This window comes from Ovis aries, chromosome 3 (assembly GCF_016772045.2).
Source record: "Ovis aries strain OAR_USU_Benz2616 breed Rambouillet chromosome 3, ARS-UI_Ramb_v3.0, whole genome shotgun sequence".
NCBI classification, from domain to species: domain Eukaryota; kingdom Metazoa; phylum Chordata; class Mammalia; order Artiodactyla; family Bovidae; genus Ovis; species Ovis aries.
Genome location: NC_056056.1, coordinates 155,522,146 through 155,541,301, shown reverse-complemented (window position 1 = coordinate 155,541,301; position 19,156 = coordinate 155,522,146). Strand labels below are relative to the sequence as shown.

The window sequence follows — 19,156 nt, the reverse complement described above, 5'->3', positions numbered from 1 at the left end:
TTTCATTATTTTCTTACAGACATGATCCAAAGAAGCTATGATTTTCTTGACCCCATCAAGGCTTGCTAGCTTCTCCCCTGGGAGACACAGAGACTCAAGCGAGGGAAAGAAACAGGAGGCTAGACACCTGTCCCCAGTGGAAAAAGGAAGAACACACCTGGAGAGCAACTCAGACAAAGGGAGCCAAGGGGGGCGGGAAACAGTAATTGGAGAGGAGACTGCTTCCAAGCTGTTGCTGGTTTATAAGGTAAATCTATTGCTGGATGAAAGGGATACAGTAGCAGCAACTAAAAACTGAGACAGACTGTATCTCCTTCAAGGCTCCTGCTCTAATGACACTCCTTCCAGGAAGTTTTCCCAGCATGGCCTGAGCCTGGATTGGATGAAATACCTGCCAGAGATTGCCATGCGTCCCATACAAATCTCATCAATGCATGCACTTATCCGTTCATTCACTTACTCATATTGAGTACCTACCATGGGCTAAGCCCTAAAGATAAAAAATAAGCAAGGCATATTCGCACTTCTCACATGGCATTTCTTTGCATTGGTTTTGGTTTCCTGTCTTTCCCACGGAATCTTCCAGGAAAGCCCCCTGTTTCAGTTTCTCATCCTCAGAGCCTAGCACAGTGCTTGGCCCACTGTGGGTGCTTAATTAACGAAAGAACTACCTTAAAGCGTACTTCTAGTAGGAGGCTATGTTCTCAAATCTCTTGTCCTATTTGAGGGGACAGGGATGACCGGTACACAAAATAAGAATGGTAAAAGCAGCTTTATTCGGAATGCATACAGCAATCCAGTTTTCCTATGTGGCTACTAGCAGGAAAGTATATGTTAAAGAGAACAAGAATCCCGGGCAGGGTGAGGAAGCTCCTCCTCCTCCTCCTCCTTCCCGCGAGTAACAGGGATTCGGGGGGCCCAAGAAAGGGGTTCTCGCGAGCCCGTCTGCGCGCCTCACCAGGTCAATGGCTACGATGTCCCGCAGCGCCACGACTCGTCGGATGGACTTGGGCGGGTTCTCGGTCAGGTAGATGAGCCGGTCAGTGAGCACCACGTACTTTAGGGTATGTTTCTCCGAGTCAGATACCACGATGCACTGCTCATAGGCGCGGACGGCGTCGTAGACCTCGGGCGGCAGATGCCTCCGGAGGAAGGCGTCCAGGCGGCTATTCTTGCGCGCTGGGAAGCCGCAGCGCGCGGGGCTGGCCATGCGGGGCGCCCCGGCCCCGCCGAGTGCCGGGGTCCGCGGACGCCTCTGTCCGACCCCGCCTCCGCGCCGTCCGCGGTGGAACCCGCGCGCGCCACAAAGCCGCCGAATCGCGCGGCCGCCTCCCCGGGCGCTGGTGGCCGGGCCCCCGGCTTCGGAGCTCCTGCGTCCGGCCCCCTGAACCGCCACCGCGCCCCGACCCCCAACACACCCACACCCACACCCACCCACACACCCACACACCCACACACACACACACACACACACACACACCCCGCGTTTGGCCCCGCCCCCCAATCTTGGTCTCAGTCCCCGACAACAATGGGCGGGGCGAGACGCTGGTCCTTCTGGGCTCGCTGCCAAGCATCCTGGGGCCCTCTGCTCACCCCGGCCCCTTACCCTCCCCTAGCCTAGCTGTTGCGGACCAAGCATCGAGGCCTCGGGTTTGGTCTGGTTTTCTATTACAAACTTGAACGAGATGAAATTTACCGATTTATTTTTAAATAAAAAAAATCCTAGAGCTCTATTAAGATCAACCACACAGATTTAGCACTTGATTATAAGATTGCTTGGCATAGCTCTCTAATTTTTCACGAGTAGAGACGTAGCTCTTCTTTCTGCACCTACATAAAAGCTCTCTGACAGAAGAGCCTGTTATAAATTCTTTTCCGCACACCCAAGTCCACCTAATGGATATGCTTCTATTCCCAGTGCCCAGGACAACGCCCCGTAGGCAGTTGGAGCTCAATCTGTGTAGGATGACTGAACGGGTGAAGCCTGCGTCCTTAAAAAATTGAAACTTAGAGACTGAGAAATGCTGAACATGCAGCCTTGAGGCGTCAGGGTAGTAACAAGTACTATTCACTTTTTACAGACCAGGAATCAGTTCAGTTCAGTCCCTCAGTCGTGTCTGACTCTTTGCGACCCCATGAATTGCAGCACGCCAGGCCTCCCTGTCCATCACCAGCTCCCAGAGTTCACTCAAACTCACGTCCATTGAGTCAGTGATACCATCCAGCCATCTCATCCTCTGTCGTCCCCTTCTCCTCCTGCCCGCAAACTCTCCCAGCATCAGAGTCTTTTCCAATGAGTCAACTCTTAGCATGAGGTGGCCAAAGTATTGGAGTTTCAGCTTTAGCATCAGTCCTTCCAATGAACACCCAGGACTGATCTCCTTTAGGATGGACTGGTTAGATCTCTCTGCAGTCCAAGGGAATCTCAAGAGTCTTCTCCAACACCACAGTTCAAAAGCATCAATTCTTTGGCGGTAAGCATTCTTCACAGTCCAATGTTCACATCCTACTGGATGTGACTACTGGAAAAACCATAGCCTTGATAGATGGACCTTTGTTGGCAAAGTAATGTCTCTGCTTTTGAATATGCTATCTAGGTTGGTCATAACTTTTCTTCCAAGGAGTAAGCATCCTTTAATTTCATGGCTGCAATCACCATCTGCAGTGATTTTGAAGCCCTCAAAAATAAAGTCTGACACTGTTTCCCCATCTATTTCCCATGAAGTGATGGGACCAGATGCCATGATCTTCGTTTTCTGAATGTTGAGCTTTCAGCCAACTTTTTCACTTTCCTCTTTCACTTTCATTAAGAGGCTTTTTAGTTCTTCTTCACTTTCTGCCATAAGGGTGGTATCATCTGCATATCTGAGGCTATTGATATTTCTCCTGGCAATCCTTTTCCTATTTGGAAGCAGTCTGTTGTTCCATGTCCAGTTCTAACTGTTGCTTCCTGACCTGCATACAGGTTTCTCAAGAGGCAGGTCAGGTGGTCTGGTATTCCCATCTCTTTCAGAATTTTCCACAGTTTATTATGATCCACACAGTCAAAGGCTTTGGCATAGTCAATAAAGCAGAAATAGATGTTTTTCTGGAACTCTCTTGCTTTTTCCATGATCCAGCAGATATTGGCAATTTGATCTCTGGTTCCTCTGCCTTTTCTGAAACCAGCTTGAACATCTGGAATTTCACGGTTCATGTATTGCTGAAGCCTGGCTTGGAGAATTTTGAGCATTACTTTACTAGCATGTGAGATGAGTGCAATTGTGCGGTAGTTTGAGCATTCTTTGGCATTGCCTTTCTTTGGGATTGGGATGAAAACGGACCTTTTCCAGTCCTGTGGCCACTGCTGAGTTTTCCAAATTTGCTGGCATATTGAGTGCAGCACTTTCACAGAATCATCTTTCAGGGTTTGAAATAGCTCAACTGGAATGCCATCACCTCCACTAGCTTTGTTCGTAGTGATGCTTTCTAAGGCCCACTTGACTTCACATTCCAGGATATCTGGCTCTAGGTGAGTGATCACACCATCGTGATTATCTAGGTCATAAAGCTCTTTTTTGTACAGTTCTTCTGTGTATTCTTGCCACTTCTTCTTAATATCTTCTGCTTCTGTTAGGTCCATACCATTTCTGTCCTTTATTGAGCCCACCTTTGCGTGAAATATTCTCTTGGTATCTCTAATTTTCTTGAAGAGATCTCTAGTCTTTCCCATTCTGTTGTTTTCCTCTATTTCTTTGCATTGATCTCTAAGGAAGGCTTTCTTATCTCTCCTTGCTGTTCTTTGGAACTCTGCATTCAGATGCGTATATCTTTCCTTTCCTCCTTTGCTTTTCGCTTCTCCTCTTTCCACAGCTATTTGTAAGGCCTCCCCAGGCAGCGATTTTGCTTTTTTGCATTTCTTTTCCATGGGGATGGTCTTGATCCCTGTCTCCTGTACAATGTCAGGAACCTCCATCCATAGTTCATTAGGCACTCTATCAGATCTAGTCCCTTAAATCTATTTCTCACTTCCACTGTATAATCATAAGGGATTTGATTTAGGTCATACTTGAATGGTCTAGTTGTTTTCCCTACTTTCTTCAATTTCAGTTTGAATTTGGCAATAAGGAGTTCATGATCTGAGCCACAGTCCACTCCTGGTCTTGTTTTTGCTGACTGTATAGAGCTTCTCCATCTTTGGCTGCAAAGAATATAATCAGTCTGATTTCAGTGTTGACCATCTGGTGATATCCATGTGTAGAGTCTTCTCTTGTGTTTTTGGAAGACCAGGAACAACTTACTGTAAATTAGGTTAACGAGATGAGAACACAGCAACAGAAACTTATCTCTAGTAAGCCTAGGTGAGAACTTTCATTTTAAATTCAAATCCTAGAAAAGTCATTCTCTCTCCCTTCTGATTCACCCAGAAACCCAGAGACAATGCAAACAGTATATATATATTTTGTTTAATTTGTTCCAGCTACCTGCAACCCAGTATTGAATTATGTATTCTTTATTACATTTTACATTTTCATTTTCCTATTTTACTACTGCATACTGTATGTTGTAAGCAATTTCAAATCCTTTGTGGAAACAGCATAAATAAATTAAAACCTAAACATAATGTAGACTAAATTGCTACAAACTGAGGGAACTGAGGAGAAATGTTTAGATGTAGCTAAAGAAGTCTGAGAAACTCAATAGCAGCAAAGGAATAGAAACAATATTTCTCTTTGGGAAAGACTGTATTTGGTGAGTAAGGAGAGAAGTGCCACCTGCTGACAAAATGTTAAATGACCTAGCCTTTGAAGTTTTCTTAGGATCTGATCATACATCGGACTCTTCATATTCATACCTGGATGAAAAAGGAGCCCCAGGGTCATGGCTATTTCCTCTGAAGTAAGGATTATTCCCATCTAACCCATTCTGAAATTTGTTGCCTCAAACCAAGAGAAGGAAAGGCCCTTCATGTTTGCCAAAGAGTCATACCTCAGGAGAGTGTTTGAGAGGGAAATAGCTACTGCATAGTTGGAACGGGAGGCCCCAGTGGGGAACAGGCCTCAGTCCAGACTGCTGTCTCATGTCTCACGGGCTCCCTGTTTCATAGCCACTTCCCGGGACTAAGAAACAGAATGACTGGATCAGGACCAGAAAAGAAAGCATATCTGATATATCTGCCACGAAGCCCACCATAAACAAGTTTCTGGTGACGAGGGTACTAGGCTTAACAAATGTGAAGGTGATGCACACAAAGAAGGGAATTTAACAAAGGGTCTGGTGGTTAAGGTGACCTCAGTTAACTTTTTAATTTTGTGGCACACAGAGAAGGCAGTATCATGGTTTCCAGGCACTCATTGTTCTCTACTGTTGCCAAGGTAACAGCAAAGTTCAGATCACAGGAAAGGGTTTTAATATAGGGGAAAGATCCCTGGATTTGGAGTCAGGAGAACTGGATTAGAGCACTAATCCTGTTGCTTAGTATCTGAGATTTTTGAAAAGTCACTTCACCTTTTGAGCTTCATTTCACCATCTGTGTAATGAAACTACTACTAAACATATGCCCTGCTAACTAGAGAGTTGGTAGGAGGACCAAAGGCAATGACTTATGAATTATGAAAGGACTACAGACATGTAAAGTGTCTGTATTCCCTTATCTTTTGGTAAGCTTTACAAGACCAGTTAACATAAATATAGGCTTCCCAGGTGGCTCAGTGGTAAAGAATCCTTCTGCCATCCAAGAGGTGAGGATTTGACCCCTGGGTCGGGAACATCCCCTAGAGAAGGAAATGGCAACTTACTCCAATATTCTTGCCTGGAAAATCTTATTGAGGAACCTGGTGGGCTCCAGCCTATGGGCTCACAAAAGAGTTGGACACAACTTAGTGACTAAACAACAACAACAACAGAAATACACCCTACATAGGCATTTACTCCTTATCTTCTAAATCCAACCAAACTCAGGAAGCATTTGGTACAGATCCTGTACAAGATCCCTGGGAGCAGGCAATGGCAACCCATTCCAGTATTCTTGCCTGGAGAATTCCATGGACAGAGAGCCTGGTGAGTTACAGTTCGTAGGGTTGCAAAGAGTTGGACACAACTTAGTGTCTTTGTGACCCCATGGACTGCAGCACTACAGGCTTCCCTATCCATCACCAACTTCTGGAGCTTGCTCAAATTCACGTCCATCCAGTTGATGACTCCATCCAACCATCTTATCCTCTGTCGTCCCCTTCTCCTCCTGACTTCAATCTTTCCCAGCATCAGGATCTTTACCAGTGAGTCAGTTGTTCACATCAGGTGGCCAAATATTGGAGTTTCAGTTTCAGCATCAGTCCATCCAATGAATATTCAGGACTGATTTTCTTTAGGATGGACTCGTTGGATCTCCTTGCAGTCCAAGGGACTCTCAGGAGTCTTCTCCAACACCACAGTTCAAAAGCATCAATTCTTCAGTGCTTAGTTTTCTTTATAGTCCAACTCTCACATCCATACATGATTACTAGAAAAACCATAGCTTTGACTAGATGGACCTTTGTTGGCCAAGTAATGTCTCTGCTTTTTAATATACTGTCTAGGTTGGATAGACATCTGGATAGAGCCAGATGACCTGGGTTCAAATTCCAGCTCTCACTCAGTAGTTAAAAAAATCACATTGGACAACTTTTTTATTTGGCTGTGTTGCATAGGATGCAGGACCCTAGTTCCCCAACCAGGGATCAAACCTGGGCCCTTCACAGTGAGAGTGAGGAGTCTTATCCACTGAATGCCTAGGAATTCCTGGACAGCTTACTTTAAATGCTCAGTGCCCCAGTTTCCTGATCTGTGAAATGGGTAACAGTACCAACCCCACAGGGTTATTATGAGGATTAGCAATGTTTCTGAGTACTTAGAACAGGTACTTGGAACAGAGTGAACACTACATAAGTCTTTTAAAAATGAACTGAACCAGTATGTGATTTCCTGGTACATATGTGGTCATTCAGTTCCCCTTATACAAAGTAGTAATATCAAATTCTTCTTTGTTGGGTGATAGCCTAACAAGTGGGCCTTAGGAAGCATCACTACAAATAAAGCTAGTGGAGGTGATGGAATTCCAGTTGAGCTATTTCAAATCCTGAAAGATGATGCTATGAAAGTGCTACACTCAACATGCCAGCAAATTTGGAAAACTCAGCAGTGGCCACGGGACTGGAAAAGGTCAATTTTCATTCCAAATCCCAAAGAAAGGCAATGCCAAAGAATGCTCAAACTATCACACAATTGCACTCATCTCACATGCTAGTAAAGTAACGCTCAAAGTTCTCCAAGCCAGGCTTCAACAGCACATGAACCATGAACTTCCAGATGTTCAAGCTGGATTTAGAAAAGGCAGAGGAACCACAGATCGAATTGCCAACATCCACTGGATTATCAAAAAAGCAAGAGAGTTCCAGAAAAATATCTACTTCTGCTTTATTGACTAAGCAAAAGCCTTTGACTGTGAGGACCACAACAAACTCTGGAAAATTCTTAAAGAGATGGAATACCAGAACACCTGACCTACCTCTTGAGAAATCTGTATACAAGTCAGGAAGCAACAGTTAGAACTAGACATGGAACAACAGGCTGTTTCCAAATAGGGAAAGGAGAACATCAAGGCTGTATATTGTCACCTGCTTATTTAACTTATATGCAGAGTACATCATGAGAAATGCTAGGCTGGATGAAGTACAAGCTGGAATCAAGACTGCCAGGAGAAATATCAATAACCTCAGATATGCAGATGATACCACCCTTATGGCAGAAAGTGAAGAAGAACTAAAGAGCCTCTTGATGAAAGTGAAAGAGGAGAGTGAAAAAGTTGGCTTAAAGCTCAACATTCAGAAAACGAAGATAATGGCATCTGGTCCCATCACTTCATGGGAAATAGATAGGGAAACAGTGGAAACAGTGACAGACTTTATTTTTTGGGGCTCCAAAATCACTGCAGATGGTGACTGCAGCCACGAAATTAAAAGACACTCCTTGGAAGAAAAGTTATGACCAATCTCGATAGCATATTAAAAACAGAGACATTACCACAAAGGTTCATCTAGTCAAGGCTATGATTTTTCCAATAGTCATGCATGGATGTGAGAGTTGGACTAGAAAGAAAACTGAGCACCAAAGAATTGATGCTTTTGAACTGTGGTGTTAGAGAAGACTTCTTGAGAGTCCCTTGAACTGTAAAGAGATCCAACCAGTCTATCTTAAAGGAAATCTGTCCCGAATATTCATTTGAAGGACTGATGCTGAAACTGAAACTCCAATAGTTCAGCAACCTGATGCAAAGAACTGACTCATTTGAAAAGACCCTGATGCCGGGAAAGATTGAAGGCAGGAGGAGAAGGGGACGACAGAAGATAAGATGGTTGGATGACATCACCGACTCTATGGACATGAGTTTGAGTAAACTCTGGGAGTTAGCGATGGACTGGGAGGCCTGGCGTGCTGCAGTCCATAGGGTCACAAAGATAGGACACGACTGAGCGACTGAACTGAACTAAGCCTAACTTTTCACATTTTAGATTATAGCTCAAGACAAAAATATAATCTACATACACAAACATACAAACAAAAGAATGGAATTTTTACCTTTTTTTAGTTGCATTTTTGGTGGAGAAGTGAGCAGTGGGCTACAGGTCATAAGAACCCTGTATGGAAGTACCCTTCAATGGCTCTTAGGATCCTAAGTGTTCCCACCTCTCAACCTGAAAATAAGGACAGACAGTATGTAAAGAGAGATACTTAAAGTTTGCAATAGGTAAATAGAAGCTGAATTTTTTTAATGTCTGAATTAGGAATCCCTTGGTATTTCTACTTAGTATTAACAGATACTGACCATTTAAATTATCTACAACATTTAGCAATCAACTGAAATATGGAGGAGACATGTCATTATAATTAAGTCTAAGGAACCATCCAAAGCAGATTAAAGCAAATATTTCTTTTACTAAATAATGCCCCAGTGCTCTGTTCTGCCTCAGGCTTCCTGCATCACACCCACTTCCTATAAAAGAAACCAATGATTGAACTAGAACCCAATAAAGACAGCTCACCTGACCTATTTTCCAACTTCTTTCTCTGCCAGGAAGCCCATTGCGAATGAGCTTTGGCAACAATGGCGCTAGGCTTAATAAGCACTGTGATGAAGAAAATTTGAGACACAACTCAGTGTTTATCAGCTCACATTATATTATTTTGGGTTCAATTCAATACATGTCACAAATACTGAGAAGCTGTTATCCATAAACAGAATCAGAAAGAACTTATTTTCAGTCTTCAAGAATTGACTACTAGGTGAGTAAGACAACCATACAAATTTAATACAAAACAAAAATATATTAATGACATGAGAGGTATGAAAAAAAAAAGCACATCAAAGAAATGATTAAATAAACCTGGTTGCTGAAATGTAGAGTCTCTTCATGAGAGAGATAGCATTCAATAAATTCTCAAAGTCAATGAAACTATTCCTTTTTTCCCTTTTATTACAGTCAGTTTAAAAAAATTTTTTTAAGAACGTACTACATATTCACTGTGGGAAAAAAATTGTTTTAATCAAAAAAGGTACAAGAAACATAACAGAAATCACCTGCAGTCTTACCACCTGAAGATAACTTTCAAGTAATGGGTAAGTTTCCTTCAGTAAATCCAGCAGAGAAGCTTTGAAAGCCTAATATCAGACAGAGGAAACAAGGAAAGGAACAGAAAGGACAGATGTGATAGCGCTATGCTGAAACTGAACTGGGTCACTGGACGTGAAAGCAACAAAAGTGATCCCAGGAGCGCTGAGTTGTGCTGAGGAGCTGGATGCATTGGCAGAAAGGGCCACATCAGGAGTCAGATGTATTTTGTGGGGAAGATCTCGACTTTGGTTTCTGGATGTATTAGACTTCGTGTACTGGTTGAGATGTGTGTCTTGTAACACAAGATGAGAGTACAAAACCTTAGAACCAGAAGTAGAGAAGGGGAGATCTTCATAGAAATGAGTGCTGAAGATGTGGAAATAATTACTGAAAGCAAGGGCAGAAAACAGAAAGCCACGTAGCTAAGAAGGCAGCCGTGGGGAAGATGTGGTAAGAGCATAAAAGTAGGAGGTGTCATCAGAAAAATGAAATAAAAGAGTTTGAGGATAACACAGTGTCAAAGTTAAGAGAGGAGATAATTTCAAGGAGAAAGGAAATAGTCAAAGGAAAAATAGAAGTAAATTCATAAAAATGGTCACAGGGTTGGATAATTTTAAGTTTCAGTAGAATGATTTGAGGATAGAAAATATATTACAAAAAGTGAGAGACTGGAGGATTAAGTGTAGGCAGAAATGTATGGTATCCTGAAGACAGGAAGCCTAGATTCAAGAATTTAGGGTTCTAATACATTTACTACCTATGCGACTTAGGTGTGTGCGTGTGCTTAGTCGCTCAGTCACGTCTGACTCTTTGTGACCCTTTGGACTGTAGCCTGCCAGGCTCCTCTGTCCAAGGGATTTTTCAGGCAAGAATACTGCAGTAGGTTGTTGTTTCCTCCTCCAGAGGATCTGATCTTCCTAACCCAGGGATCAAACCTGAATCTCCTGTGTCTCCCACATTGCAGGTGGATTCTGCACCCACTGAGCCATCAGGAAAGCCGCATGTGACTTAGGGTAAGTTACTTAAAATAGACCTCGGTTTCCTTAACTGTAAATTAAAGATGATGATGATGATGATGATATCTGCTCCATCCCTACAAGCTAAGAGGAACAAATTAGAAAAGTTATATGGAGACATACTATAATCCATAATGCAATATGTAAATGTTATCTATTATGCTTCTTTCAAGTACTCTGGCAATTGTAAGAAAAGGGAAATATGGGACAAAAACAATATTTTATTGTTATAAGAGAGGTGCCTCAGCATATTTATAGGAAGAACTAGTACAATAGTTCCACAGTGTCATCATCCTTTAATGAACCTTCATTTGAGAGACAGGGGTTGAAAGCACAGACTCTAGAGTCAGACTGTGTGCATTTGAATCCCAACTCTGCTACTTAACTTTCATTTGTTTTCTTATCTATAAAATGGGCATGTTGTTGTGAGGATTAATGTCTAAACACTCAGAACAGTTTCTGGCACATAATAAATGCTCAAAAATGTTCAGTTCAGTTGCTCATTTGTGTCTGACTCTTTGTGACCCTATGGACTGCAGCATGCCAGGCCTCCATGTCCATCACCAACTCCCAGAGTTTACTCAAACTCACGTCCATAGAGTCAGTGATGCCATCCAACCATCTCATCTTCTGTCCTCCGCTTCTGCTCCTGCCTTCAATCTTTCCCAGCATCAAGGTCTTTTCAAATGAGTCAGTTCTCTGCATCAGGTAGCCAAAGTATTGGAGTTTCAAGTTCAACATCAGTCCTTCCAGTGAACATTCAGGACTGATTTCCTTTAGGATGGACTGGTTGGATCTCCTTGCAGTCCAAGAGACTCTCAATAGTCTTCTCCAACACCACAATTCAAAAGCATCAATTCTTTGCTGCTCAGCTTTCTTTATAGTCCAACTCTCACATCCATACATGACTACTGGAAAAACCATACCCTTGACTAGATGGATCTTTGTGATAAAGTAATGTCTCTGCTTTTTAATATGCTGTCTAGTTTAGTCATAACTTTTCTTCCAAGGAGTGTCTTTTAATTTCATGGCTGCAGTCACCATCTGCAGTGATTTTGGAGCCCCAAAAAATAAAGTCTGACACTGTTTCCACTGTTTCCCCATCTATTTCCCATGAAGTGATGGGACCAGATGCCATGGTCTTCGTTTTCTGAATGTTGAGCTTTAAGCCAACTTTCTCACTCTCCTCTTTCACTTTCATCAAGAGGCTCTTTAGTTCTTCTTCACTTTCTGCCATAACGGTGGTGTCATCTGCATATCTGAGGATATTGATATTTCTCCTGGCAGTCTTGATTCCAGCTTGTGCTTCATTCAGCCCAGCGTTTCTCATCATGTACTCTGCATATAAGTTAAATAAGAAGGTGACAGCATACAGCCTTGACGACTCCTTTCTCTATTTGGAATCAGTCTGTTGTTCCATGTCCAGTTCTAACTGTTGCTTCCTGACCTGCATACAGGTTTCTCAAGAGCTCAGGTGTTCTGGTATTCCATCTCTTTAAGAATTTTCCATGGGGGTTCAGGATTGGGAACTCATGTACACCTGTGGCTGATTCATGTCAATGTATGGCAAAACCAATACAGTATTGTAAACAAAAATTAAAATTAAAATTAAAAAAAAAAGAATTTTCCAGAGTTTGATGTGATCCACACAGTCAAAGGCTATGGCATAGTCAATAAAGCAGAAATAGATGTTTTTCTGGAACTCTCTTGCTTTTTCCATGATCCAGCAGATGTTGGCAATTTGATCTCTGGTTCCTCTGCTTTTTCTAAACCCAGCTTGAACATCTGAAAGTTCATGGTTCACGTGCTGTTGAAGCCTGGATTGGAGAATTTTGAGCATTACTTTACTAGCGTGTGAGATGAATGTTAATTGTGCAGCAGTTTGAGCATTCTTTGGCATTGCCTTTCTTTGGGATTGGGATGAAAACTGACCTTTTCCAGTCCTGTGGCCACTGCTGAGTTTTCCAAATCTGCTGGCATATTGAGTGCAGCACTTTCACAGCATCATCTTTCAGGGTTTGAAATAGCTCAACTGGAATGCCATCACCTCCACTAGCTTTGTTCATAGTGATGCTTTCTAAGGCCCACTTGACTTCGCATTCTAGGATATCTGGCTCTAGGTGAGTGACACACCATCATGATTATCTTGGTCATGAAGATCTTTTAGTACAGTTCTTCTGTGTATTCTTGCCACCTCTTCTTAACATCTTCTGCTTCTGTTAGGTCCATACCATTTCTCTCCTTGATTGAGCCCATCTTTGCATGAAATGTTCCCTTGGTATCTCTAATTTTCTTGAAGACATCTCTAGTCTTTCCTATTCTGTTGTTTTCCTCTATTTCTTTGCATTGATCACTGAGGAAGGCTTTATCTCTTCTTGCTATTCTTGAAGTTCTTTAGGATGATACAGTGGAATATACTGAACACAATATAGGCTTTGGAGCCACTTGGACCAGGATTAGTACTGAACTTCCATAATCAGTGGTTGACCCACACAGCTAATGTAAGAATCCATGCAATGATTCACTTATTGAATTGTAACTACAGGGTGGTACTACGCACCAGGATACACTGAAATAGAACAGGAATCCTAGCCTGACATTTTGAACAATTATAAATGTGATGCAAAAGTGACTCAAGATACTTTATATATAAAATGCTTGGTGCAGTGTTTTGCACGGGGCAGGTCACAAAATAAATGTAGCCGTTATATGGTTCAGTTCAGTTCAGTCGCTCAGTCATGTCCGACTCTTTGCGACCCCATGAATCGCAGCACACCAGGCCTCCCTGTCCATCACCAACTCCCAGAGTTCACTCAGACTCGTCCATCGAGTCCGTGATGCCATCCAGCCATCTCATCCTCTGTCGTGCCCTTCTCCTCCTGCCCCCAATCTCTCCCCAGCATCAGAGTCTTTTCCAATAAGTCAACTCTTCACATGAGGTGGCCAAAGTACTGGAGTTTCAGCTTTAGCATCATTCCTTCCAAAGAAATCCCAGGGCTGATCTCCTTCAGAATGGACTGGTTGGATCTCCTTGCAGTCCAAGGGACTCTCAAGAGTCTTCTCCAACACCACAGTTAAAAAGCATCAATTCTTTGGCACTCAGTTTTCTTTATAGTCCAACTCTCACATCCATACATGACTACTGGAAAAACCATAGCCTTGACTAGACAGACCTTAGTCGGCAAAGTAATGTCTCTGCTTTTGAATATTTTATCTAGGTTGGTCATAACTTTTCTTCCAAGGAGTAAGCGTCTTTTAATTTCATGGCTGCAGTCACCATCTGCAGTGATTTTTGGAGCCCAAAAAAATAAAGTCTGACACTGTTTCCACTGTTTCCCCATCTATTTCCCATGAAGTGATGGGACCGGATGCCATGATCTTCGTTTTCTGAATGCTGAGCTTTAAGCCAACTTTTTCACTCTCCTCTTTCACTTTCATCAAGAGGCTTTTAGTTCCTCTTCACTTTCTGCCATAAGGGTGGTGTCATCTGCATATCTGAGGTTATTGATATTTCTCCTGGCAATCTTGATTCCAGCTTGTGTTTCTTCCAGCCCAGCGTTTCTCATGATGTACTCTGCACAGAAGTTAAATAAGCAGAGTGACAATATACAGCCTTGATGTACTCCTTTCTCTATTTGGAACCAGTCTGTTGTTCCATGTCCAGTTCTAACTGTTGCTTCCTGACCTGCATACAGATTTCTCAAGAGGCAGGTCAGGTGGTCTGGTATTCCCATCTCTTTCAGAATTTTCCACCGTTTATTGTGATCCACACAGTCAAAGGCTTTGGCATAGTCAACATTAATTTTATTCTACTTTTCTGTCCATTCCCTTCTCCCAGGTTTTCTTTTTCATGGTAGTCCCACTGAGGGTAACCTAGTCTATATTCAGTACATATTTAACAATCAGAAATGAAACCTAAATACAGAGCACTTATTGTATGTCAAACATAAGTATTAACTCAATTCTCACAACAAGCCTTTGAGGTAGGTACTATTAGCATACACCGTTTTACTGATGAGTTAACAGGGGCAATGGCACCGCTCTCCAGTACTCTTGCCTGGAAAATCCTATGGACGGAGGAGCCTCCATGAGGCCGCTAAGAGTCGGACAGGACTGAGCGACTTCACTTTCACCTTTCACTTTCATGCACTGGAGAAGTAAATGGCAACCCACTCTAGTGTTCTTGCCTAGAGAATCCCAAGGACGGGGGAACCTGGTGGGCTGCCATCTCTCGGGTCGCACAGAGTCGGACACGACTGAAGTGACTTAGCAGCAAACAGGGGCATCCCAGGTGGCTGAGTGGTAAAGAATCCGCCTGCCAATGCAGGAGAGGCGGATCCTGCCCCTGGGCGGGGAAGATCCCCTGGAATATGGAATGGAAACCTACTCCAGTATTCTTGTCTGGAAAATCTTACGGACAGAGAAGCCTGGTGGGCTACAGTCCATGGGGGTGAAGAGTTGGACACTACTGAGCGAGAAAAGTCAAATCGTACTGAAGCACAGATAAGATTATGTAACGTGCCTGAAACTGAAGTTAACAATAAGTGAGCGGGGTAACGGGTTGGGGCGAGCTGGGATCCAAATCTACGTACGCAGCTTGAGCCTGTACTATCTCTATTCAGTATTTTAAACTAATCAGTGAATGAATAAACCAAGTAACAGTATCACACGAAGTAAACAGTATCTTTTCACGAATGACAAAAATACTGGTACCTTTAAACTGACAAAAAATTTTCAGCGCTGGGGAACTTGTGGGATCATAAAAGAGAAATTAAACAACTGACTCACACGTGGTTTGGACCACGACAGGCGGCTCTCCGGGACTCCGTTCTCTAACCTACCAACTACCTCCCCAAGTCTTTAAGTAATATGCTAAGCAAACCAGGCCCGGTTTGGGGGTGTGGGGGGATGGTTACGGATCTTCGCCCCGGCGCAGACGCCGCACCAGGCTTCACGGCCGCGAAAATTTTCGGCCGGAGCCCCATCCCGGCATGCACCAGAGGCCCCGGCGACCACGCCTCCCGGCGACCGCCCGGTGCGCGTGTGCGTACCGTCGCCCGGAAGCGTCGCCTACACATTGCATGCTGGGAGTCGTAGGCTCCCGGTCCGGGCCCTAGGGCCGTCTTCAGCCTTCTCCATGAGGCTGCTGGCTTTGGTCCGCGCGGCACCGACGCGGGGAGCGCGCTTCGCGCTGACTCAGCGGCGACGGCCGTGGCGGCGTTAGCCGGCCCTCACTGTCTTATCCTTCCTGGGGCGCCAACCCCGCCCGCCAGCTTGCTAGCTTGCCTGCCCGGCGCCACGCAAGAAAAGGCGCCAGGAGACGCAGAGCAGCGAGAGGCGTGCGGCCCCGGCCAGCTCCGTCTCCAGCGTTAGCGCCGCGGCCGTGGCGGAGGACGACGGTGACGAGGACGAGGGCCGCTCTTCTCGCTCCCTGCTTGCGGCGCGGCTCCACTGACCGGCCCTCGGGAGTGCAGGCGGGCAGGCGGGATGGAGTGATAGGGAAGGTGACTCGGGGCTTGGGGCGGGACTCGGACCCAGTTCGGTTCACGCGAGGCTGCGGGGAAGTTGGCCGGGAAGACTGGCCCTGGAAGCCCCCATGCTGGAGAGGGTGCGGGCCGGGGGCTCTCCATGGCGGTGCGCCCGGAGGCTGGGCTGCCTGGGTCGGGGTAGTATGAGCTGCGGCGGACTGCGTCCCCTGTGCGTGGCCGCTCATTGCCCGGTGTTTCATCACTCCAATTGCCACGAGGCTTCTTTTAGAGGAGGGATCCGGGGGGAAGAAAAGGGGCAAGGCCGGCGGAGGGCCCCCATCGCCTGTGGCCCACACATAGTAAAAGTGGCTAAGCCCATTTGTAATAGTTGTAGCGTATCTCAGCAGTTTCAACTGCAGAGATCTCAAACTTGATCCCCACCCCCACCCCGTCCCAGGACAAAAAAGAAAAAAAGTATTATTTCTCTGTAGTAATTTGCCAGCACGGACACGCCATTTTTGCTCTTCCCTTCCTCACAATTCTGCAAGAGTAGAGAAACATGATGTTTCCTTATAACCAGGAAAAAAAAAATTACTTTTTGAAAGTGCTAATTAGTGTTACTGGGGGAAGTTACGTTTGATTAAAGCGACTTCTCAGCGTGGTGGTATAAGGCTGAAAAGATTCAGCCTTGGAACTGAAGAACAGTGTTCAGTAGGTGTAGTGGAATTTTTCCAGATTGTTTGATTCTTGATTTCATGGGTATCCATAGTAAAGTTAGGGCTTAATATTTTAAGTATTTTGCTTGCCTTCCCCCAGAACATTTGCTAGATGAGTAATTGAAGGGTTTATCTTACTGTAACAAATGTTTAAGCCTGCACCGCTATACCATGTTAGATATGTGTTCATGCACAACCTTTTGCTAGGAAAATTGTCACGTTTTTGCACAGGTTATAACTTTTCAGGTTTTTTTGCGTACATGTAGGTGATTTACCATTGCTTGTTATTATCCAAGTGCCTTCTCCGTGAGAGATTCTTTCTCTACTGACAACTGTAACAAGTTTGTTTCCTTAGATTTTATTTGCAATGTTTTTTCCTTAGTACCGCTTGCTGTTTCCCTTGATAGAATCAAAGTGACCAAGTTTATGAAATTTTCCCTAAAGCCATGCCATATTCAAGAAATCTTTTACAGAATTTCTCGATCTGGGATTCATAGAAGTTCAGATAGTCTTTTGTGTGTGTGCATTTTTCAAGGGAATGGTCATCAAATTTTTAACAATGCCTTTGATTTTCCATCTATTCAAAATGCCAGTTTTCTAGTGTGATTCGATGAATTATGAATTGTGGGCCCACTATGTGCCGGTCATGCTTTACATACCTTGTCTCATTGAAGTCTTTACTGCTTTATGAGGCAGGTGCTCTTTTTTTTCCTATTTCACAGAAAGGGCTCTCTCAGTTTTTGTAGTTGTCCACGTGGCCCCAGTTTGAAAGTAAGATTAGAATGCCAATCCAAATATTTGTGAATCCAAAATCTATGTTATATTATGTCCTAGGAACATAGTGACAAATATTCAGTCACTCCTTCCATTTAAGGTTAATGAGAGAAAAGTAGAAAGCAGACAGTGACAACCTATCAGCACTTGGAGGGGCATCTCATCCAGTTTGGGAGAGTTGAACAGTAGGGGTCAAAGAAGTGTTCTTGAAAGAAGTGACTTCTAAGCTGAGTTCTGAAGGACAAGCAGGGGTTAACCAAGTAAGGAGCAATGCGTGCAAAGATGAAAGGTAGACTACCGCTTGTCCTGCATGGTTAGAGTACAGAATGGTTACAGTCATTGAAAAGTGGATCTTCATCCTGAGGGCAGTAGGGAGTTACACTACCTTGATGTAATCTTTTAGTATGACCTTAACTATAGGAGAAGCAGCTGAGCTTTCTTCTCCAAGGCTCTCAGAACACATTCTGACTTATTGGCAGAACCAGGGGGAGACAGAAAAGCATGTTGTTGTAAGAATCTTCTAACCTGGATCCAATCCTGGCCTCACCATTCCCATGAAAGGCTGTGGCCCCCTTCCTCATCACCCCCTGCGCCCCCCACCCCCAGGTTCTTGCCTTTTAAGAGTAGTAAGACCAGGCCTCCTTACCTCAGGTAGAGCTTGTTCTTTATTTCTGCAAATAAATACACATTTTATCAGAAACCAAGTTGCCTTTGGGGCTGATCATGTTCTTACTCGAAAATGTTAGACTCTGAATTGTGGGGAAAGTGCAGTGCTTTCCAGAGACTAAAAAAAGTTCTTAAATAAGAGCAGTCAGTGTTAAATCGACAGCAACATAATCTGAATTTGTATTTCTTTTTGAACATAATGTGGTTGCACAGTTGCACTTTATTGGAGATAGTAACAACGTAAATTAGAAATTTACTATTTAGAAATTTACTAATAGAAATTGAAATTACTATTTCAAGTAAAAATACTTTCTATACTTTATTGATGATCTTGAAGAAAAGAAATTTGAGAACCTTAATGGCATACCTTAGAAATTACACATTAGTGGACTGTTTAGCAGACCCACTCTTCTGAGACAGGCTCCTATACTTGTAATTTGGATTGTTTCAAAGGAAGTTCTTTGAACTCCTAAACGTCTTCCTATAATGTTATCTGCTTGTAATGGTATTCAGGATAAGCATCTATTTTGCTTACCAAGTGTTTTTTTCTTCCAACTGTGTGTGTGTGTGTACAGATGTTTGTGGATTCTTCTGTGGGATTAGAGGGCACGCCTATTGTAATCAGAAGACTCCAAGTATAGCAGCGGGAATGGATGAACAGGCTCTCCTAGGTCTAAATCCAAACGCTGATTCAGACTTCAGACAAAGGGTAAGTCATGTCTGCTTAATCATTTTTTAAATCATGTTACATAAACATTTTCATTAGAGGGCTTGAATCAAAAATACGCATCTGATGAAGGTTTAATTTGGATGGAAATGAACAGAGAAACAAATCTGAGGTATTTCACTATATTCTGAATACAGAAACAGTGAATGATTGTGACCTA

At 43.6% G+C, this 19,156-nt stretch overlaps 2 protein-coding genes across 26 annotated transcripts in view; one reads left to right on the top strand and one right to left on the bottom strand.

The window, feature by feature from the left end:
• The window catches only part of C3H12orf56 (chromosome 3 C12orf56 homolog), a 92,912-nt gene extending 91,630 nt beyond the window's left edge, over positions 1-1,282 (bottom strand). The window contains exon 1 of the mRNA XM_012174624.5: positions 959-1,282. Within this exon, the coding sequence (XP_012030014.3) occupies positions 959-1,210 (252 nt within the window). The 5' untranslated portion in view covers positions 1,211-1,282. The remainder of the gene's footprint in view (positions 1-958) is intronic.
• XPOT (exportin for tRNA) overlaps positions 1-19,156 on the top strand; it is a 173,979-nt gene that overhangs the window by 118,079 nt on the left and 36,744 nt on the right. For 7 of the 25 annotated variants that reach the window (XM_060412858.1, XM_060412855.1, XM_060412866.1 and 4 more), the window contains 4 exons: positions 9,092-9,300; positions 9,498-9,634; positions 10,594-10,642; positions 18,845-18,978. In XM_060412858.1, coding sequence (XP_060268841.1) covers positions 18,919-18,978 — 60 coding nt within the window. In that variant the 5' untranslated portion in view covers positions 9,092-9,300; positions 9,498-9,634; positions 10,594-10,642; positions 18,845-18,918. Of the gene's footprint in view, positions 1-19; positions 248-5,940; positions 6,040-9,091; positions 9,301-9,497; positions 9,635-10,593; positions 10,643-15,748; positions 16,150-18,844; positions 18,979-19,156 lie in introns of those variants that run through there. The other 18 variants (XM_060412856.1, XM_060412853.1, XM_042246972.1 and 15 more) reach the window with 7 other exon arrangements.